The following is a 27,618-nucleotide window of genomic DNA, read 5'->3' on the forward strand; positions in this document are numbered from 1 at the left end:
ATTTTATTGGGTACTAACAATCTTTTCATCAGTTCCATCCTCCTTCATTTCTAGATGCTATAACTACATTATATAGTTGTTTTGTTGATAATAAAGTGTTAACTGCTAGTTTTTCGTGGTTATACCATTTTTTCAGTTATACTTTATTTTGTTGTACATTTTTGTCTAACAGGAACACCTGACCTTGATCTTGACTTCTGGTTCCATGATGAGTTTTACAGCTTAGGTCTAATAGTAAAAGGTTAACGAAATTTGGTTTATAGAATGCATTGATGTACTTTTGTGCAATGGTTTTAAGAGATAAATGCTCGTGATTATGTATACAATTTGGAGTTTAGTATGGCGTTCATTATCACTGAACTAGTATACATATTTGTTAATGGACAAGCTGAAGGACGCATCCGGGTGCGTGAATTTATCGCTGCATTGAAGACCTGTTGGTGACCTTCTGCTGTTGTCTGTTCTATGGTCGTGTGTTGTATCTTTGACACATTCCCCATTTCCATTCTCAATTAAAGTTTTTGAAGTTTGAAAGACATTTAAAAATAAGATGGCCCTAGATGGAAATAAATTTCAGTGATAATTTTACCACCATTTGAAGTGGGCGTTTGTTAGTTTTTTACTCATTTGTAAAAACTTGCTTTTATGTTTTGGGGTGTAGTAAGGTTGCTGTATCATTATAAAATTCCTCATTTATCTCCTTGGTAATTGGTACATATACAGTGAATCAAAGGTACCAGGATTATAATTAAGTACGCCAGACGCGCGTTTTGTCTACATTAGACTTATCAGTGACGCCCATATCAAACTATTCATAAAGCCAAACAAATACAAAGTTGAAGTGCATTGAGGATCCAAAATTCCAAAAAGTTGTGCATAATTGATAAAAAAAAAAGTTCATTTTAATGACATTGATACCAAAATTAGGGAATGATCATTTAATTACATGGATATGGGTAAAATAAAATAAAAAATACTAGACTACGAGGAAAATTCAAACGGAACGTCTCTGATCAAATGGCGTAATCAAAAGCTCAAACACATTAAACGGATGATGGATAACAACTGGCATATACCTGACTTGGGAAAGGCATTTTCTAATGTAGAAAATGGTGGATTAACACTGTTTTTAGCTGGCTAAATATCTCACTTTTATATGATAATCGCATCAAATTCCATTATATTGACAACAAGGTGTGAACAAAAAAACAAACAAATAATAGGAAAAATGTCAAAAAAGAGGTACAGCAGTCAACATAACTGTTATTATTTTATTCGTTATAAAAACCAAAAAAACATGCAAAAAAGAAGCACAGATTAAAAAGGCATATAGACAAAGCACTTTCGCAAATTGTAAGACAAGAATGCATCCATTTACAATTGCACAATAACACAATGACGGGATGTATAGAGCCACGTCATATGTATCAAAGAAACAAAAAAGGGCGAAAGACAAGCTCACAAATGAAAGAAAAAATATATCCATTCCCCATTACTCTATATAATTATTTTCATTTACCGGTGTACAATTTTTATTTTTGGCGGTATTTTGTTCAAGGTTTACATCATCGTTATATCATGCATACGGCGGCATTTTGTTGAAGGATATGGTTGACTTTCTGAATTGGTTATTATCTCGCTCCTTTTTTCTTTATTGATTTTGTTCTTACATTGTGTCATAGATCACTTTTTATTCGTTCAGTGTATATTCATTTGTTTGTTTTCATATGTCTTTTGATCAAAATGAGTTGAGCCATTTCAATTGATACACTATAGTGTATTCTTTTTATGTTGAGATGTTACACTATTGTTTGTGGTAAGGGCAAATGTTTGTTCATATTAAAACGTTAATCTCGCTGATTTGTTTGCACCTGTTCTGAATCATGAACCTGTATTTTCAGTGGTTTTCGTTGTTGATGTGGTTCATAAATGTTACTCGTTTCTCGTTTTTGTATAGATTAGACCGTTGGTTTCCCTGTTTGAATGGTTTTACACTAGTAATTTTTGGGGCCCTTCATAGCTTGCTGTTCCATGTGAGACAAAGCTCCGTGTTGAAGTACGTACTTTGAACTATAATGGTTTACTTTTACAAATTCTGACTTGGATTGAGAGTTGTTTCATTGGCACTCTAGAACAATAACACAATAACGGGATATATAAGTACAGACCCACGTCATATGTATCAAAGAACTTGAACACAAAAAGTCATACATACAAATTACACGAGCAAAAATGAGAGACAAGAATACAAAAATTATCGTAGAACAACTACACAGTGAAGGGATGTTTAAGTACAGAGACAGAGTCACATTAAATGGATATCACACCAAAAAAAACTAAACAGTAAAAGTAATATACATTTATGGGTTCTTCCTAAAAAAATATTCTAATCCCTTATTTGATGAAAAAAAGATCTTGTGGTCAAGCAGATGACAAAAACAAATATACTCTGCATCCCGATTTTTTTCCATACCTTATAGTATTAAATATTGGAAAAAGTTGATTGATAGCGTCGAAAAACTAAAAGTAAATGTGTGCCCTTAACGCGAAAAAAAAAGATTCTGTCTCAGACAAAAACATACTTCCCTTTTGAAGTTAAATGATTGTTCTCCTATGGTATAGGACTATTATGACTATTTTTTCAGGAATCTCTTAGGTCATTAAAACATGTCGAGGTCATGAAAACCCCCAATTTTTAACACCATCATCAATCCTTTATAATGATCAGAGGGTTTGACGACATACGACGTTAATAATTCAATATTTTATTATAGTCTCAGTTGAGACATATACAAATATACAAATTTAAAAGTAGATTAACAGAATTAAATGTAAAACAACAACCTTAGAAAGATATATTAGAGCTTTTAAAGACACAATATATAATTCATATGAAAACATTTATACACATTTTTACACATTTAAATTGTCCATTCATACTACATGAAAGTAAAACATCGGTAAAACCAGCAAGAACTCGATTGATAATTCTTCACCGAGTTAAGAATCCTACTTTTTAAAACCATAGGGCCAATACAACTAGACTGCTAAACGTTGCTTCCCCGATGGTATAACACACCCATTAGCTAGCATTCTGAGTTTGGCATGATTTGTTATATAAGTAGAGAATTGCATTAAATTCGCTGTTGATATAAGACATATATTGTTAAAATTCTTTGAAAACTTAAGGTTGAAGATGGCCTTTGCCAGGTTTGATGCAACCATCTGTAATGTATAACGGTTTAATGCTTCTCAACTTAACACTTTTAAGGCCTTTTAAAATTTTGTTCGAGTGTCATTGCGCAAAAAACACTCTGAAAAAGGACAAATAGACCATACCTCCCTCCTTCTCCCTTCTTGAAATTAGATGGTTGCGCTTTTATGTGTTCCAATCAGATATAAAATGCCTACAATCCTAAACTATTATTTTTTACACAAACTATTAGTGAATTATATTTGAGACATGATTTTAATAAGTCATTGTCAGCTACATCACTGAATTCAGAAACAAGAAATTCGTAATTGTTTATCAGCTTTTATATTTCACAAATGAAACTTCGAGTGAACCATTCTAGCTGAAGAATCTCGGACAGTTACAGTTTAGAAAACATGTGAACTTTCGCTACACTCACACATGAATATAATACTGATAATGAATAGATTGTCTATTTTCTCAATCGTAGGTGAGTTTTTCAACTGTCCTCAGTAACATGTCTAATACGATCTACCACTGATGTTTGATGCATGTTTTTGTCTGGTTATTTTATACAGCCATTCACTTCCCTTGATTGTGGGTGCTTAATTTGTAATAAATTCCTTTAAACGCCATAAGTTCTGCATGATTACCTAACTCCACAACCTCGCCTTTGTGTATGATGGCTATTTTGTTTGAGTTTTTGATGGTGGATAGTCTATGAGCTATAACAAAGCATGTTCGTCCCTGCTGAGCTTTATCTAGAGCCTCCTGAACGACCTGAAACATAGTTTGATAACAAGCTCAGTAATTATTCGTGTTCTTGTTTAGATACAAGCTAATCAATGTACAAATGATGCATGACTGTTCATCGTTCAGTAGAAAAATGCATAGTCATGATAAGAACTTGTTAATGTGATATGAATATGAAACCTGATTTGTACCAGACCGACATATATAGCCGATTACTAGTATTCAACATGCTAGTTTACAGGAAGATATGCCACACTTCTCAGACATATCACTTCGAGCCAACTGGTCTTTTTACTTTCTCGTTGCTGCTACACGTTTGGAGGAGATTAGCAAATCCAAATTTTATAAAGTCTTCGTGGTTTTTTTTGCCTGGTCTTGGGTCGAACCTACGACTTCCTGCATTTGCGGCGATCAAACGAAATAGTGAAACATCTTTCTCATTTAGCTTGTTTGTAAAGGTTTTTTTTGCTAAATTGTGACAAGTATATTTGTAGATTGAAATGCAATACATATGATGCAAAATTACATAGAAAAGTTATAAGAACAAAAAATGGTACTAATAATAAAGAGTATATAATATTTTAGATTTTGATACATTACTTACTCGTTCACTTTCTGTATCTAATGCTGATGTTGCCTCATCCAGTAGAAGTATTTTAGGATTCTTCACTAAAGCTCTTGCTATTGCAACTCTCTGCTTTTGTCCACCACTTAGTTGTGTTCCTTTGTCACCAACATTTGTATCATATCCCTGTTAAGAAGTGTTATTGTTTTATTATAGTATTAAAACATTTGATTAAAGTCTAAGCCATATCAGACTTCATAAAGAATATAATCTCATATATATGTAAATGTTTATTCATACATAAAGCCTCCCGAGTGTTGGCTCTAATATATATTAAAATATGGTATCTTAATATGCATTATTTTTTCCTTGGTATTGTCCGAAGGTTAAGAGAACTTCATCTTCATGCTTCTTAATCATACGTTAAAATGGTACCAAAATACATGACGAATCATACTAGTGAAAGAATGTTGTTAGTTAATATAAAATACCCTTTCACCGTATTACCACAAAAGCAGAGTACTTTACTTTGAGGAAGTTAGACACATAAACAATATGTCACAATAAAGTAATATCTTGTAAACATTTTTAAAGTGGCACGAGCTAACCATTTGAAATTTAAAAAAAAGTGTAGTTGAATATTACTGAATATTACTGATATAAACATATTTCCAATGTTTTAGTAACAATTATTGGTTGAATAATTACATGAGGAAGTTTTTCAATGAAAGTATGTATATTTGCTGATCGAGCTGCTTCAATGATCTCTGGCATGGGTACAGTTCGTGAAGTATCACCATAGGCAATATTCCCTGCTATACTGGCATCAAACAACACTGGTTCCTGGGACACTATTCCAATCTTAGATCGTAACCAGTTTATATTCAGGTCTTTTGTATTTGTACCATCTAACGTCTGCAATTGAAAAGTGTAAATGTATATGAATTCGAAGACTGTAATTTTTAAAGAAATGCATGTATCAGTGTTAGTTAGCTTAGGACGACTGTATAATAGTCAGCATATACGTGGTGCAAAGATAAGACGTCATCCCTAGCTACTTTGGAGTAAATATCATTTTGTCAATGAAAACGGCAGAAAAAAATTAGCTGAGACATTAAAACAATCACATAATCATCAATTTCCTGAGGGCAGGGACTTTCTATACTAGCTTATTATGAAGTATAGACAGTCCCTGGTGAGGGACACAACATAGTTTGTAAAGAGTTATATTGTCTTTAGTCTTCCTCTTGATCCTGCTGGAGTTTCGTATTTTTGCAATTTTATAGCTCGATAAAAACATAAGCAGCATAAACTTGTATCACGATTTGGTTTCATAGATTGGCATATTATTATCTGAGGATAAGGTTGAAGAATGGGCATATGCAATGCTTTATCTTAAAATGAGTTCATTCTTTTCCTGCATGACAACTTGTTATTTACATCTCTTCAGCTTGACTTTATACATCAATACGCCCTGATATATTCTTCAAAAATCGATGTCTGAATAAAGGATTTTCAAAAACAAGTGATATGTTCAAAATATTTGCGATTCATTTTTCGATTCTTTCCAAATTTGAATGCATTTAAAAAAAAAGGTTCAGTGCTTTTATTATTATGTGAAAAAGATACAAAACTTACCACTTGACCATCTTCCGGATCATAAAACCTTTCCAACAACTGTACTGTTGTACTTTTGCCACAACCACTAGTCCCAACTAAAGCCACAGTTTCTCCTGGTTTGGCCCGAATAGTAAGTCCCTTAAGAACTTGTACATCTGGTCGAGTTGGGTAACGAAATTTAACATTCGTAAACTCAATATCTCCTTCAATGTTATCCTGCAAGACAAAATAATTCAGATTAGTTTAGTACTTCACTTTGCAATTCAGTATTCTAAAAGATATTTTTGAAAATTATGGTCAATACAAATTAGAATTCAACTTCATACTCATAAAACATAAACTTATACTTTATGCTGACACTATAATTAAAGACAAATCCGATCTCGAACAAATAAAAATAGAAATTGGTATTTGACAACATAACTATTTATCAAGAAAAAACATATGATATAATACACTCTTCTAAACCTGATTCATAAACATGGAAAACAAAACCAATAAGATGTTATAGTTTTGTAACAAATGACCAGTTGCAAACCAATGATTTCAAAATCCCTCGGTTTTAGTTTGTTACCCCGATTTTGTTTTTTGTCAATGGATTTATGAGTTTTGAACAGCGGTATACTACTGTTGCCTTTATGTAACAAAGATAAATTAGTTTTTATGGTCGAGACTTGGAAAAGACATACGAAGAATGTGACAGGGTTAACCCTTTTTGTTTGCACTCAACCTTCTTATAAGCGGACAGAGATGTAGCGTAAACATACTAACAAAATGTGAAAATCAAAAATTTGAAACGAAGTCTAATACATAGATAATATCATCACAGTCAGTCGTGAACATCACGTTGTTATTACTTACTAGTTTGTCCCCCTTTTCTTCTAGAGCATCTATATCAGGCTTTCTTTCTATAATATCGAAAAGTCTGGCTGCAGCTATTTGTCCTTTTTTAAAATCCATCGACATTGACAAAGTTCTACCAGCGTACATTCCACCAATTATAATTGCAATAAATACTCTGCAAAAAAGTACAAAGAATATTGGAATATGTTGATAGTTGACTCTTTGACAATCACAGTGTGTGATTTGGGACAAAACATTTCACCTTGTGTTGTCATGGTCGTGGGAAAAACCCCAAAGAAGTCTTAACAAAAAGTCATAAACATGAAAGGATTGACTCCAGTACATGCTCTCAAAGTACGTCTCCTCATGTTTAAGTATAACCACACATTTGACTTCACCTTTTAAAATATAATCTCATTTAGAACTTAAACTCAGTTAAAATGAATGTTTGTGTATAAGAAGTGTCAACGTAGGTTAAATAATGTGTTTGGGAAGAGACAAATAATGCCCAAAACTAACCATAATCAGAATGTTTTATGCTTTAATAGACAATATATTTTAGTAAGATTTCACTTTTATTAGTGTATAAGTGACATAGAAATGAGTAACATTTGTTTATGTTTATGGTTATTGCTAACATACTTACCTGAAAACAAGGTGAAACTCAAGTTCTCCAGTCTGGACTAAGTAAGATCCATAGGTGAAGGCACCAGCATAGGCAAAAAACATAATACTGTTAGATAATCCATATACAAAACCATTCACAAGTGATCGCTTCCTAGATGATCTGTAAATGAAAACGAACCATAGTGTCAACAAAACCATTAGATCTTCTCCTAGGTAATGCATATCTTTCACCATATGATGTTGACATATATTTATATATATATGAGATGGAAGATATCGCAGGGACATTCATAATTAGAGGAGAAAATGGCAAAGGCGTGATCAACAACAAAATAAAAATGACGAAAAGACAAATAACATTATTTCATAGAAAGCTTAACTCAGCAACAGGACCCACTCCCCTCCCATAAATAAACACAGCTTGAATTGATAAACGATTAATGTTAAACCGTATCACATAGTAAAGCTTGTCGAAATCAAGCAAATAACAAAATTTCATGAGGTTATACACAATAAAAACATGTCTATACAGTACTCACCAACTACATTCAAATAAGAAAGTAAAAAGGCCCCAAAAAAATACGAAGTTGAATAGCATTTAAGCCATATACCACAGAAAGTTCTGTTAAACTTCATCTTAAACCTTAGGTTTCCAAACAACTTTAACATTATATGTTTTATATTAACAGTTAATCTGCTGCAAACGTCTACTTTACTAATAAATCATGTCAGATCGGGAGTGATAGCTTCTAGGTTTGATATAACACCGAGGACAAAACGGCTAGGAGTTGACGATTTGGCTCTGATATTTTTAAAAGTAGTATTCTCAACAAGTTGAAGAATTAATACTCGCTAGTAAAATATCGAAATATTTGCAAATTTAACGCTTTGTAAGTCGTCAAACCCTCAGATTATTATAAGGGAATACAAAAAAGTGAAAAAATTTAACACAATTGATAGTTTATCTACTATACAACATGCACTTATTAAACAGTTACATATGCAATAATACAAGTAGCACCTACAGTATATCCTTTTTGAGTAATTGAGTACTCGTTGACATTCCATCGAAAAACGGTTTAAAGATACCATATGATTTCAAAATATTTATTTTATCACGAAAATGCGCATAACGTCTACAATAAACTCATCAGTGGCACGATTGAAAAACAAGTTGAATGGTCGAACTAATGACGAGGTTACAGAGCACTTTAATCAAAACATAATAACCAACAGACTGTCGTACTTAATCTAAACAATACGGCCTTCAATAAAAATCTAAAGATTATCTTACGTGTAAACATGGTCTATATGTTCATCATAACGTTCTACGAATGTTTCTTCTCTTGTAAGTGATGCCACTGTTCTAATGTTATCTATAGCTTCTGATAATATCTATAAAGAAATATATATTTAAATCTATGGAAGTCAAGAACAAGCTATCTATAGATAAAATATATGTTCCTGTTATACACATTTTCCTTGATGTCAATGTGATACCGTAATCAAATTAAAAGATTTTACCATAAGAATTTTCACTATTGATGAATATGTCTTCTCTTACAAAGCTATTCGAGTATCATTTATGCATTTGTCTTCTTAATTGCACGTTTCAAATTATTATCAAATAGGTCGTTTTTATGTATGTTTGTGATTGTTTTTCTTGCTCTTCAGTGGTTCTGTTGTTTCTTTACTTTCCTTTTATTGTTGATGTGTTTCACTCTGTTTGAGCTCGTATAACCCGGTTTTGTTTTTTCTCAATCGTTTTATGACTTTTGAACACCGATATACTACCGTTGCCTATATTCATCGTTTACCATTTCTTTTTCAAACTTCAGTCAGGTTTAAAGTATAGGGAATTTACATGACCGAGGGTTTAATGAGGGGGTTTTGTATTTAGATAAGGTAAAATACATTGAACTATCCGCTGTTGTATTATGCCTACCCAATCACATGTAACCACTCTTCAAGAGTATTTCCAAAAAGGTTGGTGTCACAAGGCAGGAGTAGAACATACGAATTCTACCAATTCAGCCGATTTTACCACAATGTTTCAGATTTTCTGGTAAGCATTCTTATTTTTTTTCTATGCAGCGTTTTTTGTTGTTATTGCCTTTTCGTTGTTCAGCTTTTTGTACAAAGTTAAGTGTGATTTTTTTTTCATTGCACCTGTGTATTTTCTCCCCTTCTTCTTTTTTCAATCATATACTAATAGTTTTTATAATTGTGTCTCTTGGCTAGCTAAAACAATTGTTACCATTATGTTTTCGACTGTTTTAGCAAACTAACTATCTTTTAACGTTTTGTTTGAATAATCCTGATAATTTAGTTAGAAAATCATTACCTTTCCAGCATGGTCCAAAGAATCTTTATCTTCCCTTGCAAATCCTGTTAGGATTTTACTTTGAACAATTCCTGTAACTATCATTAATGGCAAAAATCCAAGTGTAACCAGTGTTAACTTCCAACTGTAGTAAAATGAAATGCTTAGAGCAACTAGGATGGTAGCCATTGCTTCAAGGGTGACTCCAATCTTGGATCCAGTAGCCTACAATACAACTCTCAGAATGAAATATGCCGAATTTAATACATATTGCTGCCCTCAGGAATAGCTTTAATGCTAATACATAATTTGATAATTTCTTGGAATAATATAAACTATACCATTTTACAGCAACAGGTGCGCAACAGATTCGAAGAATATTGCTATTTTATTTGAAAGGACTGCAAATCTTTACTGTCAAAAGATAACTTAGGTTTGAAAATTATTAAGAAATTAAGGTTCCAACTATCTTAAGCAAAAATCTGACTTCTGATGAGTTGGGCTATTCTTTTTTATGTCACCTTTTGTAATATCACTCCTCTCGTATTCAGGTAGTTAAGAGGATGTGGATGGAGTTTATAAAACATACAAAAATAATGGCTATAAACAAGATAACGAAGGGGATAAAAAGAAAAAAAAATAAGCACAATGGGACGTAAAAATATATAGAACAAATAATAGTTGACAAACACTAAAGAAAAGAGGAAAAAAAAGGTTCGAACTTCATCAAGCAAAGTTAATTTCAGATAATTTCGGCTATTCTTTTTAGATCTATATTGGAAATATATTTTACAAGCATTTCAGTTTCTTTACATTCTTGAACATCTTTTGTCGGAGTTTGAGCATTCATAATCAGGTCAAAAACATAAAAGCGCAACATAAGCAGCACATTTATAAAGTGTTCTTTTATTACTCAAAGAGTGTAAATAGACACAGTATTATGAAGAAAAAAATGTAAATTGTTTGAATTAATCCATTCAACTCACCCCTTGAACAAGAGCAGCATCAGACGAAAGTCTAGTTGTTAATGAACCAACAGTATTTCTAGGGTCATCAAAGAATTTTACATCCTGATTAAAAAAAATGCAACATAGATATTCAACAGTCGATATTTATAGATTTACCAAAGAAATTCATTATTGATTATGATTTGTTAAGAGATAATATCAACTTCCCAATTGTGAACTTTTCATTTGTCTGAAGCATCATTCCAATAGCGCCTGCATAAGGAGTATAAATCTCCCAGTTGAGACGCCATACAATGCCTTTAGGGCTTGTGTTTCCTATCATGATTTCCTTGGTAGAGGGTTGCTACTCACAAGAAAGCGATTGGTTTGGGTCGTGTTACTCAGTCTTATATAGTTATATATGCTGTGTTTTGAATACTGTTGCTTGTTATTTGATCAATTTCATTTAGTGTTTGCCTTGACATTGCCGTAGCAGTTTTTCGTTCGTATTTCATTTTGAATCCTAGTGAATGGTACAATTACATATCTCTTATTCAATTAAACTTTCCTTGTTCATTTTTTTGCCCACCGTCTTGGTATTAGATTCAACCATGTGACTATGTCCCTTTAAGCAAAAACTCGGGTAGAGAATTTTTAAATAAACAAGGGTAAAACGATATGGCACCGACAACTTCGTTGCGGGGCAATAAAAACCACTGCACTAACAAAAAAAAGCCAAATCATAGACGAAGTTATAGAGCATTAAAAACAAAAAAAATGTTAACAAATTGTGCCAAATTCCTCATCAAAATTGGCAGATTTTGGGTAAACGTCAATTGAACGACAACATAAAACCCACAATAATAATAATAAAAAAAGACATTACAAAAAAAAGGTTCACAACACACATACATATTTCATGTATCAATAATGCTCATACGATCTTGTTATGTTCTATTTCTCATATAAAGTCTAACGAAAATAATTTCAAGTAAATTCGTTGTCTTTTGACTTGGGGTAATTTTCAAAAAGACTCTTACTTTAACACAAGTATGTCTGCAATGCAAAAGCTTGTTTTAAATTGTTATGTTTTACACTAGCTTTTCTCTACTTGATTTTTTTCTCAATTTAAAGTTTCTTCCTTATTATTTTTTCTTTTATTTTTCACTCTCTATTGAATTATTAAACGATCGATTTTGATAGTCTTTTAATGTTTACTTGCCTGCCAAACAATTGACTTAAAAGCTAACTTTCTGAATCTTGTTGTCAAGTTTCCACCAGCTGTACCGAACGTTACAAACTACAATACATAATTATGTTTTGATAACAATATATGTTAATAAAAGGCATATTTGACTGTACATCAACAATAGTTCTATCAGAAATTTCCATATAAATAAATATCTAGCTGATTAAGAAAAGTTGGTAGTTCTACTGTTTCTGATGAAGATGAATTAGAGAGCGCTTCAATCCCAGGAAATTTAGAAAAGATTTTCATAAACTAACACATGGTTGATTCCACAGCTGATGGACTGTAAGTTTCATAAGGTATCATCGGCTTAGTATTCATTACATCTGTACAAACAGCATGTATTGCTTTCATAGAAATTGAAATTTATGGTGGTAACGCTATGCCATATTATTCGTCATGGGAACGATACAGGTATCATTAACTAAACTTTTTATATTTTTAGGTCATTTTCATGATTTTTTCTGATTTTTCGGGATTTTAATTTTAAACAGATATATTTCATTTGTTTTATTTCAGTAAGTGCTGATTTACAGTACTGTTTATATTTAAAGTGGTAATATACATATTGATGTAGCAATTTTACCTGACCATATCGGGAAATAGGTATTTAGTCGGATCTTAACACGTACTTGTGATTTGGTGAAATCCGGTTTTGTTATAAATATACGGAGAAATGTCGAAATGTTCAGGACTTAATTAAATCCGTATTTCGGTAGGATGGTGCAAGCATACAATTTTTATTGCGTCTTACACTTTGAGAAGCGAATAATCTTTATCTACTTTATTCAAATATTGTGTAAAACATTAATTTTGAGCTTTGAAAGTCAAGTGACTCGATCATTTTCCTGAGAATGTTTTAAAAAATTGCAAAGAAATATTTTTACAGTGTGTTAGCTTTCATTAGTCTTCACTATCTATAGATTAACAACTTTTGGTTATATTTATAATTCAGAATCATCATTGGAGGTGGAGCGCGATTGCGCAGTTAATTAATTCTATTGATGTGCCATTTGTATGCAAGGGTGACATTCCGTTGTATTATGTGCCAATTCGAAAAAGTTATGCGAGTATTCTCTCCCCTTAACAAATTAATTATTTTATAATTAAGTTTACGTTTCTGATATAATTTTGAATAATTACAAAATGTATACATTCAATATATTTCACTATTTGTTATTGGTGTATCAAAAACATTGATGTACGAATATAATTTAATAAACTTGAAACGTTTAAAATGATTACATACCAATATATAGAACCGTTCATCATTTTTGAAAAAAGACTATGAACGACATTTGAATAAATTATCTTCTCTTGATGATAGATTGATTGGCAAATGAACCAGCGTTATCTAATGGTAATCACAGAAAGGGACCGGCGAGCAATTTTTAATTGTAGCTTATTCAACCTTAAAACAATTTTCCACTATAAACGAATGTTACTTTATACAAATATAAGGACTTAGTTAGCTAATTCTACAAATTTTATTAGATATTATGATTTTTTATTGCAATAGATTAATATGCTAATTGATGATTAATTACCATGCTATTTTAGAGGAAAAGTTGTATTCTAATTTAAAGCAGACGACGAATGACTAACCACTAAAACAAGCAGGTGAACTTAGATAATCATGACTTACAGTGATCATTTTGAAAATTGCTGAAACCACAGCTATGGTCATTATATAAACAACTAACATTTCAGATGTAGACTCTGCTTCGTCATCGTCATACGTGAACACCTTAAACACGAAAAAAATTAGTATCAAAACAAATGTGTGCAGCAACATTCTCACACATAAACCACATGGTGTACCTGGTTGTAAAAAATAAACACAATCTTCTCTATATTAAGAGATAATCTGTATCATATTAAATAAAGAATCTGCCGACTTTTGCAGTAAAAACGTGGATCAAATGAAAGAGATATAGTTTGGATTGCACAGGCTGTTTTGATATTTATATATTTTTCTCTTACATGCATTCATGTATATAATGTTTGCCTATATAAAAAAAAAGCACTTTGTGTGCTTTTAAATACCAAATGTTCCCGACAGTTAAGGTAAAAATGTATTCTGGAAATCTGTAACGTCATAAATATTAAAACTGTTTTATAATGAAGAGAGAGTTTCATATCGCAGGCCATTTCTTTTCCTTTTCTTTAAAGGTATATGTTAAAGCTTCTACAAGGACATGAAATATTTTGAAGTGTACCAAATAAACGAGCAACACATCATAAAAACGTTTGAACATGAGACTACAGTAGCCTCAGCTTTAACAAACAACAACTATTTACACGTTTTAAGTTTTTTGTTTAAATCAAAGTGAGTTTTTTAATTATGATATATATCTTCCTCCGCCAGACTTGTTTCTGCGTTTTTAAATCTTTGATCTTAGCGAAATTTTACTTATTTTGTCAATCTGTTTTAAAGTGTAATATGAAAAATACTGGAGTAAAGATAATTAGAGAATTCAGATATTTTCCTATAAACTATTGAAGGAGGAGATTTATTTGGAGTATTTCCTAATAGGTCACTAGATGCATAGTATCAACACTGAATCACATTGTAAAATAGAGTATGTTGGTGATTGCAGATATAATATATGATAAAAACTAGGAAATAGGTTACGATGACGACTATGTTTCTATGATGACTCGATTTTTTTTTCATCACTTACATCAAATACCTCAAGAAAATTAAATTTAATAAATATGAATTTCTTTTTTACCTTCAAAAATTCTGACAGGATGATGGAAAATAATGGCTGAGAACCTCCAGCAAGTATAGATATAATGATACCAATCACAATAAGATGAAATTCTGGTCCATTCATCTTTAAAATTTTAGTCATTGGAACATTTGGGATATCTTCGGGGTCGTTTTTCTGAAATTAAAATTCATTCAAAGTTATCTAAAGCGAACTTGGTTTGAGCAAGTATACTATGGATAAATTAATACTTCTTAATCAAGAATTTTTGTGAAAATCCGAATGATTAAAATTTTCATTCCTAGCATTACCTAACTAAACACTGTTAAAATATTATGGAGAATATATATTGTAGTTTAGATAAAGGCATGCAATGTGAAAAACGTACAGAAACACAACAATTTAAACTTGAACAATTTCAACATTCAGTCAGATTAACTTGTTGAGTATAATAAAATAAAACGTACCTTTTTCTGTTTACTATCACTTGCTGAGCTAACAACAGACAGTTCAGTATGAAGCTTGGGATTTTTCAATGAGGATGAGCTAAATGTCCGTGGACGAATCAATGAACTTTTCTCCAACTTATTATTTTCGTCTGTAAGTAGTGTATGTTCCAGTTCCTCAACAACTGTAAATGAAACCCATATGAATTTTTATATACAGTTGTTTTAGAATATACATACATATGATAAATTTGAAAATGGAAAATGCAGCTGAAATGCATATCCATTTTTCAAAAAATATCAAAGTCGGAGTTGAAAAAATGGAATGAAACCAATGGGGATAGAATGAAACTCAAACAAAGTGAAATTATATGCTTTAATAGGATACACCACTACCATCCTATCTAAAAGTATGTTCCAACGTAAATACTTGGAAAATCCCGTATAGTATATAATATTGAGATTAAAAGACAGGTGAAATATATATCAAACAGCAATTTCACTAGAGAGTTGAGGCACGAAAAAAACGATCTACAAATTAAGGATGGTGACAAATCCACGAGGGTATCTTCAGCTCAGTAGTCAGTACTCAATATGAATCTTAACTTGTTTATTGTATGGATAGCATTAATCTATTGTCCCCTTAATTTAAATCGTAACCTTGTAAATTGTACAAACATCATTAATCTATTGTCCCCTTAATTCAAATCGAAACCTTGTAAACCGTATACACATCATTAATCTACTGTCCCCTTAATTTAAATCTTTACCTTGTAAATTGTACAAACATCATTAATCTACTGTCCCCTAAATTTTAATCTTTTTACCTTGTAAATTGTACAAACATCATTAATCTAATGTCCCCTAAATTTAAATCTTAACCTTGTAAATAGTATGAACATCATTAATCTACTGTCCCCTTAATTCAAATCTTAAGCTGGAAAATCGTATGAACATCATTAAACTACTGTCACTTAATTCAAATCTTAAGCTTGTAAATCGTATGAGCATCACTAAACTACTGTCCCCTAAATTCAAATTTAAACATGGTAAATCGTATAAACATCATTAATCTACTGTCCCCTTAATTTAAATCTTAACCTTGTTGATCGTATCAACTTCATTAATCTACTGTCCCCTAAATTTAAATCTTAAGCTGGTAAATTGTATGAACATCATTAAACTACTGTACCCTTAATTTAAATCTTAAGCTTGTAAATCGTATGAGCATCACTAAACTACTGTCCCCTAAATTCAAATTTAAACATGGTAAATTGTATGAACATCATTAAACTACTGTACCCTTAATTTAAATATTAAGCTTGTAAATCGTATGAACATCATTAAACTACTGTCCCCTAAATTCAAATTTAAACATGGACAATTGTATGAACATCATTAAACTACTGTACCCTGAATTTAAATCTTAAGCTTGTAAATCGTATGAGCATCATTAAACTACTGTACCCTTAATTTAAATCTTAAGCTTGTAAATCGTATGAACATCATTAAACTACTGTCCCCTTAATTCAAATTTAAACATGGTAAATTGTATGAACATAAATATAACATACCTTTAAAATTTTACAAACAAAATAGCTTATTATACGTGTTTTTTTTACTTTTTTCGTGCAATTTTCTATCAAAACATCATTCATTTCCTTCTTTATGATAAAAAAAACCTCCTAAATTTTTCTGTCGCCTTTTTTTGTCAATGACATAACCGAAAAAGATAAAAAAAAAAATATTAATAAAAGCTGATCTTTAGATATACAGGGTTGATGTTACTATCTATCAAGATTGGACACAATATTTCAACAGCAAATTTATATGTTGTTTTTTTAAAATATTTCATTATATCCGTTGATAAATTAAACATACCTGCTTCTGATTTTTCATGATGCTTGGTCTGAAATCAAAAAAAGAATATTTACTCCATTTAAGTTCTAATCAACTTATACAAGAATTTCTAATAATGAACACTTTACACATAACCCTGTTGAGGGTTTTGCTATTACCAGGTGCGTTAAGACTGTAAAGTGAGATGAACACTTAATCGTAAAATTTATTTTGAAAACCGAAAAGATTTCTTAGTCATCATATTTCAGTATTTATTAATAATGTAACATTTAAATCTTTGAAGTAAAAGTTAAAAAAAATAATACTGAACTCCACGGAAACGAATCCCTTATCATATGGCAAAATCAAAAACTCAAACTGTCATTAATGATGCCCGATGATTTAAAAAAAATGTTTTAATCAAAATTACCATCCTAATAGATATAGGAAGATGTGGTGTGAGTGCCAATGAGACAACTCTCCATCCAAATAACAATTTAAAAATTAAACCATTATAGGTTAAAGTACGGCCTTCAACACGGAGCCTTGGCTCACACCGAACAACAAGCTATAAAGGGCCCCAAAATTACTAGTGTAAAACCATTCAAACGGGAAAACCAACGGTCTAATCTATATAAACAAAACGAGAAACGAGAAACACGTATATATTACATAAACAAACGACAACTAAGTATTCATCTGTTTTTAAGAATCAAAATATGATACAAAAACACATAAGAGCTGCTTACTTGTAACATAACAAGTTGATGATACAATCCTTTCTTCTCCATTAATTCATCATGTGTTCCACTCTCTTTTATAACTCCTTGATCTATTGCATAAATCACATCAGCATTTCTTATAGTGGACAGTCGATGGGCAATCACTATGGTTGTCCTGCCTTCCTGGGCCTACAAACATCATGTATGAACTTTTGAATTCGGTAGGTTGTTTGTCATTATACTATTATCTTTGCAAAAATGAAATCAGAGCCGTATTTACTCTCCATTGAAAAAAAAACATATTATTATTGTAAACTGTCTTCGGGCATTAGTAACTACCATAAGAGTGGCAAAAAAAACACAAGCCTTTAAAGGAAAATAAGATTTGTTTTAAATTCAGTTCCTGTGAACCGATTTCCTGGATAAACATTTATTATCAACATTTGAATGCCACGGAGGTAGGTATACATGCGTTAAAGTGTTATAAGTTATAATTCATTTGTACATCACTAGGTCGACACCTCTGATGGTGGACTATCAATCCCCGAGGCTATCTTCAGCTCAGTAGTCAGTACTTCGGTACTGACATGATTTAACAAACTTTTCTAAAATTATCCGTTTATAAATTTGAAATTATTAAGAAACTAAGGTTTCAACTCCCTCAGGCAAAGTTGACTTTAGATGAATTTGGCTATTTGTTTTAGGTACTATTTTGTCATATAGATCTTTAACGGGTTCGGTACTTATACTTCTTCGGATTTCAAATGTTTGGCTTTGAGCGTTTCTGATGAAGATCAATCCATACCTTTTCTAAAGCTTTCTGTACAATTCCTTCACTTTCATTGTCTAGAGCTGATGTAGCTTCATCCAGGAGAAGTATTTTAGGATTCCTTACTAACGCCCTTGCTATGGCTATTCTCTGTTTCTGACCACCACTTAACTGGGCACCACGATCTCCCACTAAGGTCTCAAAACCCTGTTCACAGATATAATTATTTTTTATAAACCCAGAAACAAAAAAACACACCGGTTAACACAAAGGCATATGCACTACACGTTTTTAGACATACGTCATTATCAAGCAACGTACTGATGGCATATTAACTTGGATTTCAAGATTATGTATCAAATTCTTAATTCTAAATATGATGGTTGTAAATTTGACCCGATCAATACAGCCCTTTAGATTTCCCAAGTTCGTATTGATCATGTATATGTGGTCCAATTTATATGGTCCTATGGATTCTATGCTTGTATTGTTGCTTATTGGTTCCAATGATTATAGTCGTCTGAATTTCCTAAGTTTTAAAATACAGAAATCAAAACTGACACTGCTGCAATCTTGGTTGAAAAAAACTACTAGAATGCTATCTTTTTGAGCCAGCTAAGTTCAGTCCATACACTAAGTAGTTCGTTCTACATAATGTATCTCTATAAATGGTATGTTGTAGGTATTTTTTGATTCTGTAGAGCTGTTCTCAAGATATCTGCAAAATTCAACATTAACTTACTTCTGGTAGCTGCTTTATGAAATCGTGAGCGTTTGCCATCTTACAAGCCTGTTCTATATCTGTTTGTGTCACATCTATTCTACCATATCGTATATTTTCAGCAATTGTTGTGGCGAACAGAACAGGTTCCTGACTGACTACGCCTATCTGCCTCCTTAACCAGTTGACGTTCAATTCCTTGATATTTTCACCATCTAAGTAAATCTGATTGAAATATATAACACTACATTTTGAGTTTTTAGAAAAAGGAAAAACTTCCAAAAGTTTACATTGTGAACTATGGAGTTATAGATTCTTTGAGCGTTCCAGATGAAAGGCTAACAACAATGCCATACTCTAAGAACCTGTGATAAACTTGGCTATGTTTTGGTCCCTTTCAGTCATGTCGCTCTTCATGCTTCATGTGTTTTAGTCTTATACATTCTTAGCTTTCTAAAGTTTGGATATATGCATTCCTGATGAAGGTAAATAAAAAACCGAGTAGGACGCACGAATTTAATATAATAGAAGAGATTTTTTTCTTTCTTTATCACTCCATATTCTTGTTTTATAAAATCTCTGTAATAGCTGAATTCCTTACCTCCCCTTGTTCTGGGTTATAAAATCTCTGTAACAGTTGGATTCCTGTGCTCTTCCCACATCCACTGGATCCTACCAATGCAACAGTTTGACCTTTTCTGACGTCTAGTGACAACCCTCTCAAAACCTGAAAAAAACCACAATTAAACTGATACAAGTTTCAATTTCACATGTTATACAAGTTAATACAAGTGACCGCCTTAAATATAGTCTGCCATTACTTTCCTAAGGATATCCCCACACAACCTAAAAGTAAAATGTTTTCATTTGAGACGTACTTTTATCTTATCCTAAACAAAAACCATGACTGGAATAATCGCCGTAAGTGAGTAGATTGAGATAATTAAAAAAATAGTGTAATGCCTCTTTTAGAAAATCATTACATTGTAAAACGCATAAGATTTTGAATGTTGTGACTTTTTTCACACCTCTTTTTGATATAATCTGCATGTAATTCAGTGTTTCTGAACTGTTCGCCATTTAATACATCTGTTTTAAAAGTATTTAATTTCTGTTCATTATTTTACCATTTTTTCAAGAATTTTTTTTATTATTCATTAAGGCTAAGTTGATATATTTCAAATTATTTTTTTTGTTTAAAGTTTGTGTAGTGCCTCGTCTACTATAGATCAAATCCACGACTTTCTATAACTTAAGTAAAATGAGTTAGGCGACTTTAAACAACATGTCAATGTTACCTGAACATCTGGTCTAGCCGGGTATCTAAAATATAGGTTTTTGAATCCAATGTTTCCCTCGACTTTTTCAAGTTTGCGTCCTTCTTTTGATGAGAAGTCAATTTCTGATTTCTGGTCAATGATTTCAAATACTTTCTGTGCTGCACCTCTAGCATTGCCTATAACCTCTAATGTCGGGAAGGCCTGACCCAATGACATTGAGCCTATCATTACTCCCATAAATATCTTTAATAAAAATGGTAGTAAAGTATCAAGATTTATTATTAACAGAAATTGTTCAGGCTTAAATGGTACATAAAATATTTCAAACAGAAATACATAAATACATAAATACATAATTGTCCTCTATATAAATGGCATAACATTTAATATTAAAACGTATTTATGAAAATAAAAAAGTTTTTCGTATGTAATTCGGCTCGGTTCTTCTACATCCCATCTTTGTATTGTTCTATGATAATTCTCATGTTCTTGTCCTTCGTGTTTGCCTATGTGCTTTGTTTATATGCCTTTTCTTTGATACATATGACGTGACTCTGTACCTTTACATCCCGTCATTGTGGTATTGTGCTTTTGTAACATATTTTTGTATTCTGTCTTTCATCGTTGCTAATGTGCTTTGTCTATATGCCTTTTCTTCTGTCATTGATAAATATATGACGTGGCTCTGTACTTATAAATCCCGTCATTGTGTTATTGTACTATGGCAAATTTGTATATTCTTGTTTTTAGTGTTTGCAAATGTGCTTGGTCTATATGCAATTTGTATGGTGGCCGGTTAAGGCCATTTCGCGTTTTCGCGTTTTCGCGTTTTCGCCCATCATATTATATAGGGCGAAAACGCGAAAACGCGAAATCGCGAAGTCGAAAACGCGAAAACGCGAAAACGCGAAGTCGAAAACGCGAAAACGCGAAGTCGAAAACGCGAAAACGCGAAATATTTTTTCTTTCCGATTTCGCGTTTTCGACTTCGCGTTTTCGCGTTTTCGACTTCGCGATTTCGCGTTTTCGCGTTTTCGCCCTATATAATATGATGGGCGAAAACGCGAAAACGCGAAAACGCGAAATGGCCTTAACCGGCCACCATAAATTTGTGCATCCTTGTTACATATTTGTTGTTTTATAGTGATTAAGATTATACGCAATGTTGACTGTTGTATCCCTTGTTGACATTTTTACCTGTTATGTCTGTTTATTTTGTTCACATATCGTTCTCAATATTATGGAATTCGATGCGACTGTCATACAAGTCAGAGGTTTAGCTAGCTTTGAAACCAAGTTCAATCCTCAATTTTCTACATAAAAAAATGCCTGTACGAAGTCAGGATAATGACAGTTAATTTGTTATCCATTCAATTGATGTGTTTTGCCATTTGATTAGACACTTTCTTTTTTTCAATTTTCCTCGGAGTTCAGTATTTTTGTGACTTTACTTTTTAAAATACCAATCAACAACCGCAGAACAAATCAAATACCAACATTAATTCAACTTCAGTTGAATAATACTTTCAGGTTAATCTTTTCATCAGTTTTAGTTGTTTGGAAAATCATATAGTCCATTTAAAGAACAAAAATACTGCTTTCTAGAGAGATTACTTACAGTTAGTGTTTCTCCTGCTTCAAATCCAGCCTCATCATTTCGTATTAAATAGATACCATACCAAAATGCAACGGCAAATGCTGAATATACAAAAAACCAAAACACGGACTGTCCAAGACCTGTTACGATGCCTTTTCGTATTGCTTGACTGTTAGCATCTTTTAGGTTTTCGTTGTATCTAAAAGATTAACACTTTGCAGTGGCTTTCATTTATTAATGTTTTGTAACAGAAGGAGTACTTAGCAGTTTAGTTTTAGTAGTGACTTATGTTATAAAAACCAAACAAATACAAGTAAATTGTAGACAAGTGTATACTACATGATGGTTGCATGGAGCTTAAATGGTAGAAAGGTCGGCTTTGATCTATTTCACTATTGTACAAAACCTTCAAAAAATGGGTTCAAAACTTTCCGCTGTTCTTATTTTTGAGGAATTCCTATGATATTATACCACAGATGAGAAATCTGAACAGTTTTTCTTTCTACCCACACGTTTCATCTGGTGACATATATATTGTTAATATGTCATGTTTTTAAATTTGTTATGTGCATTATTTACATTGATCTTATTATAACAATAAAATTGACTAAGTTGTTTTCGAAAAGTGTTTGGTGATGAAAATTCATAATAGTTAATAGTTATCAAAGGTACCAGGTTTATTGTTTGATACGTCAGAACGCATTTCGTCTATATATAAGACTCATCACGTCTACATAACTTAAGGGCATACGATACAGTTTTGATCCTGTATTTACAAGTTCATGAAAATTTGCATATAGGCTATTTTTTACCTGATTAAATCAAATATGTAATAAAAAATATACCTTCATGTGCTACTTTTTGAGTAAAATGAGGTCGAAATTGTGTTTATTTGCTCAAAATTCAGATTTGTGGCCATAATTTCTTTTTCGAAAGAAAGACATAACTTTTTTGTTATAAAAGATAAACACAAATTGTTTTTTGTTAAATAATCGTTAATTTCTGCATTTTATAAGTATCATAAAAAGATGCATTTTTTCAATTCAGAAATAACTCATATTTATAAAATGTTCATGAATTGAGGAAAAAATGTCATGTTTATCAAAATTAAAAAAAAATCTATTTACAGTATTATAAAATTTGGGTCTCATAATCTCCCTGCAAAATAAAACAAATTGCCGTTTTGAAAAATAGGGGTCCATGAACTCGTTTTCAAATTAAATCAGTTTGAATGATAAAAATCAGTCGAAAAATGCATCTTTTCCCGATATGTCACAGTTTGACGTCGCGAAAATAACATTTTACGTTAGCAACGTCAATACCTTAAGGTGGCTCCTGGGTACAAAAATTTCAGCAAAAAATTAAACCTTTATTTTTTCATTATAAGTTTTATTTAATACACTGTTACTTATTACTTTATGGTATGGTACAAAAATCAACCCCAAAAATTTGATTCGGTTTGGCCCCAGCTGACTTTTAAAATGTTTATATCATTGAAAAAGCTCCAAATTATCTCCCTTTGGTGCAAAAATGCCCTTTTTTGGCATTAAATTTGAAATATCTTTTTTAACTCATCGGTGACCTATATTTTTTATTATTGTTTTCAAATAAGCTGTACATAAACTAAATAATTGTACAATTTAAGCGATATCTGTAATTAGGTTATTTTTTTTATTTCGATATTACATCTATTTCTCCTATTAGGTCAACAGAAAAAAAGGACATCAACAAAATTGGATGCTTCTTCCAGAAGCAGAATGTGAGCTTAAATGAACGGTGACCCCATCTTTTTATTTCATTTTTCTTTAAAGTATATGATAAAGTTCATGTATAGAAAAATATACAGAAATCCTATATAAGATAAAAAATATTTGATTTATACCCAGATCAGTGACGCTGATATCAAATTAGATAGAAAGCCAAACAAGTATAAGGTTGAAAAGCATTGAGGACCCAAAATTTCAAAAAGATGTGCTAAATACGGACTAAGGTTAAACATAACTAGGATGAGAAATACTTAGTTTCTGAAATAATTAAGACTTTTACAAACAGTAAATTTTTAAAAATAACCATATAATTGATATTCATGTCAACACCAAAGTGCTGACTACTGGGATGGTGATACACTCAGTGTCCTTCGTAACACCACGAAAATTAAACAGTTTTCATTGCTATGGTTTTACAATACACATCTAAACATATGAATTATATTAACAATTATAGACAACATGACTTTCAAGCCTGAATAACAAACTTTTCACATGTTTAAGTATATCCATTGAAATCCATCACTATGATAAGCTAATGCAACAGCAATGGCATAAATCCGGGCTTTTCTTCGTGATATTGTAGGTAACCACATAAATGTGATTATATTTAACAAAACTAGCCAAAATAACATACCTTTCACATTCTCTTGTCTGTCCATTAAAAGCCATAACAGTTCTTATTGACAGAAATACTTCCTCGGCCACAGCACCAGCACTAGCATAACTCTGGGCTTCTTTCCGTGAAATAGTTTGTAACCACTAAAATGTGAGTATATTTTTCGAAACATTTATTGGAATCTACAACTTATGAACTAAGATTATGCATGTATATATAAGTCGAACTGCAGTGTTTCGTAGTCCTTGTGTTTACTTAGCCTTAACAAATGGTGTTTCCTTTCAATAAGAAAAAAATGAATGGCATATCTTTATATAAAAAAAAGTAAAATTACAAATATACTGAACTCCGAAATCACTATTAACAGTGTTATTTTTTTTAAGGAATCAAGTTCGTGTCGATAATTAGTTATCAAAGGTACCAGGATTATAATTTAGAACGCAAGACGTCCGTTTCGTCTACATAAGACTCAGTGACGTTCATATCAAAATATTTATAGAGCCAAACAAGTACAAAGTTGAAGAGCATTGAGGATCCAAACTTCCAAAAAGTTGTGCCAAAAACGGGTAAGGTTATCTATTTCATGGGGTAGGACACTCCTTAGTTTTCGAAAAATTCAAAGTTTTGTAAACAGGAAATTTATAAAAATGACCACATAATTGATCTTCATGTCAACACCACCACCGAAGTGTTGACTATTGATAAGTTATTCTATTAAAAAGAACATTGGAGAAACAGGTACCGTAGCTTGATTAAATATAAGTCAATATTTTAAAATTCTGAATTTTACCCTTGTCATAAATGCTCCAACTACAACAAGTACAGGACAAAATGCTACAGAAGCCAATGATAATTTCCATCCACTTATAAAGGCAATGATAAAAGCAGCAATGAATGTAGTAACCCATTGGATCATTGTGGCCACTTTGTCTCCAATACCATCAAGGATTACATGCATATCTCTGTATTATAAAACAACACAAAATAAAATAAAACCTCATATACAGTTAATGTGTATACTCGGTCCCTAGTTATTAGAAACATCTACAATATTAAATACTAATGTACAAAATAATACTCTAAGAACACACACATAACTATATCACAGTGGCTATCTTGTCTCATGTACCATAAAAACTGTATGTATGTATTAAACACAATAGAAAATATTCCTTTGAGCATACTTGTTCACTATTTTGTTCTTTTTGTTGTCTTCAATGCAGGCATTTGTCTCATTGTCAATCGTGCACATCTTTTAATTTGTTTAAGTCAAAATCCTTTAAATATGATCTTTCAAAACGCAACAGTAGTAATCTGAACAAAGACTATTTAGTACCTCTTCCTTCCTTTAGTATTAAAAATATCAGTCATGATCTCAAATGGAACTATGAGTTTTGTCATTTTTCTCATTTTAAACAAAACGATAAACAGATTTTAATAAACTTACTCTGAAAATCTTGTTGACAATTCTCCACTTTCATGAGTATCAAACCAACCAATTTCTTGTCTCATCACTGACGTAAAATATAATTGTCTAATTGTTTTAATCTGCCTTTCAGCTGCCAATGTCCACAACGTTACGGCCAGAAATCCAGTTATGATTGCACCGACCCCGATCATGCTGAACCAAAAAGCATAATCCTTTGCTATGCTATAAACATCAGAATATTCCTCAAGTGCATCTATCCTCTGATTAATCATACTGGTCTTACTGAATAAACAAGAAAATAATGAAATAGATAGTTAGGAAATGTAGACAGAATGTTTCGAACCAAAATAAAATCAAATGTGCTAAACATATCGGTGATTTTTGTACTTCTTTTTTCCTCCTTTTTTAATGCATCCACAAAATCCATGAAATAAAAAAATAAAATATTTGAAAGCAAACATAACTGATCGTATCAAAACTAATCACAAGTTTTGAACAACAAGTCTGAAGGATGGAATATCAGCATATTTTCATCATCCTGTGATGGAAAATTAGCCATGGTCGTTTCAAAACAACACTTTTCTTTCATATGTAATAATAAAGTTTGTAATTATTTTTTTCCTCTCTAAATAAACTGTTCATATACCTAAAAAAAAAATGATAAACGTCCACACCAAGGTGGAAAGCATACTGGAATACTTGGAATAAAGTAAATATCTTCACGACATAATCGAACTAACTTCGAAACACTCCATAAAATGTCTTTGATTTAACTCATTATGAATCTCAATGAACACTATCAAAATTTGAAATTTTCTACACAAATCTGTCGCAGAAGAAGTACTTTGACGGAAACAAAACCTATTTACTTAGTTTTATTTAGATGATTAAATAACTAACTTGTATAGTTTTTCAAAATTTCAAAAGTCCAGGAATATCGGTCTACCTTTTACCAGCCTCATTTTGTTCAACTTACTTTTGCATTGCTTGCAGATTTATATAATTTGTATACTCAATCAAGGCATTGGCTACCTTGCCATATACTAAAAGGTTCAATGGCATACATGTCCCTAGTCCCATAGCAAATACTGTTCCAAGTAACAGTATCACAATATCTAACTTGCCAGCATACTTAAACTGAAAAAAGGAAGGTACAATGTTTACCTACTCATATCTTAACTAAATTATTTAAATCTGTTATTGATCAAATCAACTTTCGTCTTTTTCTGAAATTTATATGGATTCATTTCATACAAACCATAGAGAAATTGATTTCCAAAGATTTGTGAAATTATAAATTCTTTTAGTTTTAAATAAAATTCAACATTGTTATTATGTTTTTATTTTTAAAATCAAACTAAGATGTGTGCAATCATTTTCATACAACCATAAAAACTAACCAATCCAAAGATTCCTAGTGCTTGTTTTTTTGTCTGTCACCACTGTCACTTTAGAACGTTTTTCATTGTAATACACTCCATTTGATATACCATTGGACTTTTCATTCTCGTTACCATTTACATGGACGACAACATCTTGAGTATTAGATAACGACGTCATTGTCTAGTTTTGCAATATTCTTTCGAGTTTTTATAT

At 31.6% G+C, this 27,618-nt stretch overlaps 1 protein-coding gene across 1 annotated transcript; it reads right to left on the bottom strand.

Moving 5' to 3' along the window:
- Positions 1–2,924: 2,924 nt before the first annotated feature.
- Positions 2,925–27,618, bottom strand: LOC134706873 (ATP-dependent translocase ABCB1-like). Its single transcript, XM_063566206.1, has 25 exons — positions 27,423–27,618; positions 26,999–27,159; positions 26,041–26,304; positions 25,384–25,555; positions 24,612–24,736; positions 22,230–22,407; positions 20,630–20,854; positions 19,933–20,058; positions 19,353–19,556; positions 18,647–18,817; positions 17,869–18,030; positions 17,162–17,189; positions 15,302–15,465; positions 14,856–15,011; positions 13,766–13,867; positions 12,094–12,171; positions 10,911–10,994; positions 9,946–10,149; positions 8,896–8,996; positions 7,621–7,761; positions 6,993–7,149; positions 6,150–6,347; positions 5,220–5,426; positions 4,551–4,697; positions 2,925–3,973 (listed from the first exon to the last, which is right to left on the bottom strand). The coding sequence occupies exons 2-25, from the start codon at positions 27,100–27,102 to the stop codon at positions 3,776–3,778; spliced, it is 3,696 nt and encodes a 1,231-aa protein (XP_063422276.1). The 5' UTR covers positions 27,103–27,159; positions 27,423–27,618; the 3' UTR covers positions 2,925–3,775.

The sequence above is a fragment of the Mytilus trossulus genome, chromosome 2 (genome assembly GCF_036588685.1).
Source record: "Mytilus trossulus isolate FHL-02 chromosome 2, PNRI_Mtr1.1.1.hap1, whole genome shotgun sequence".
Taxonomy (NCBI): Eukaryota; Metazoa; Mollusca; class Bivalvia; order Mytilida; family Mytilidae; genus Mytilus; species Mytilus trossulus.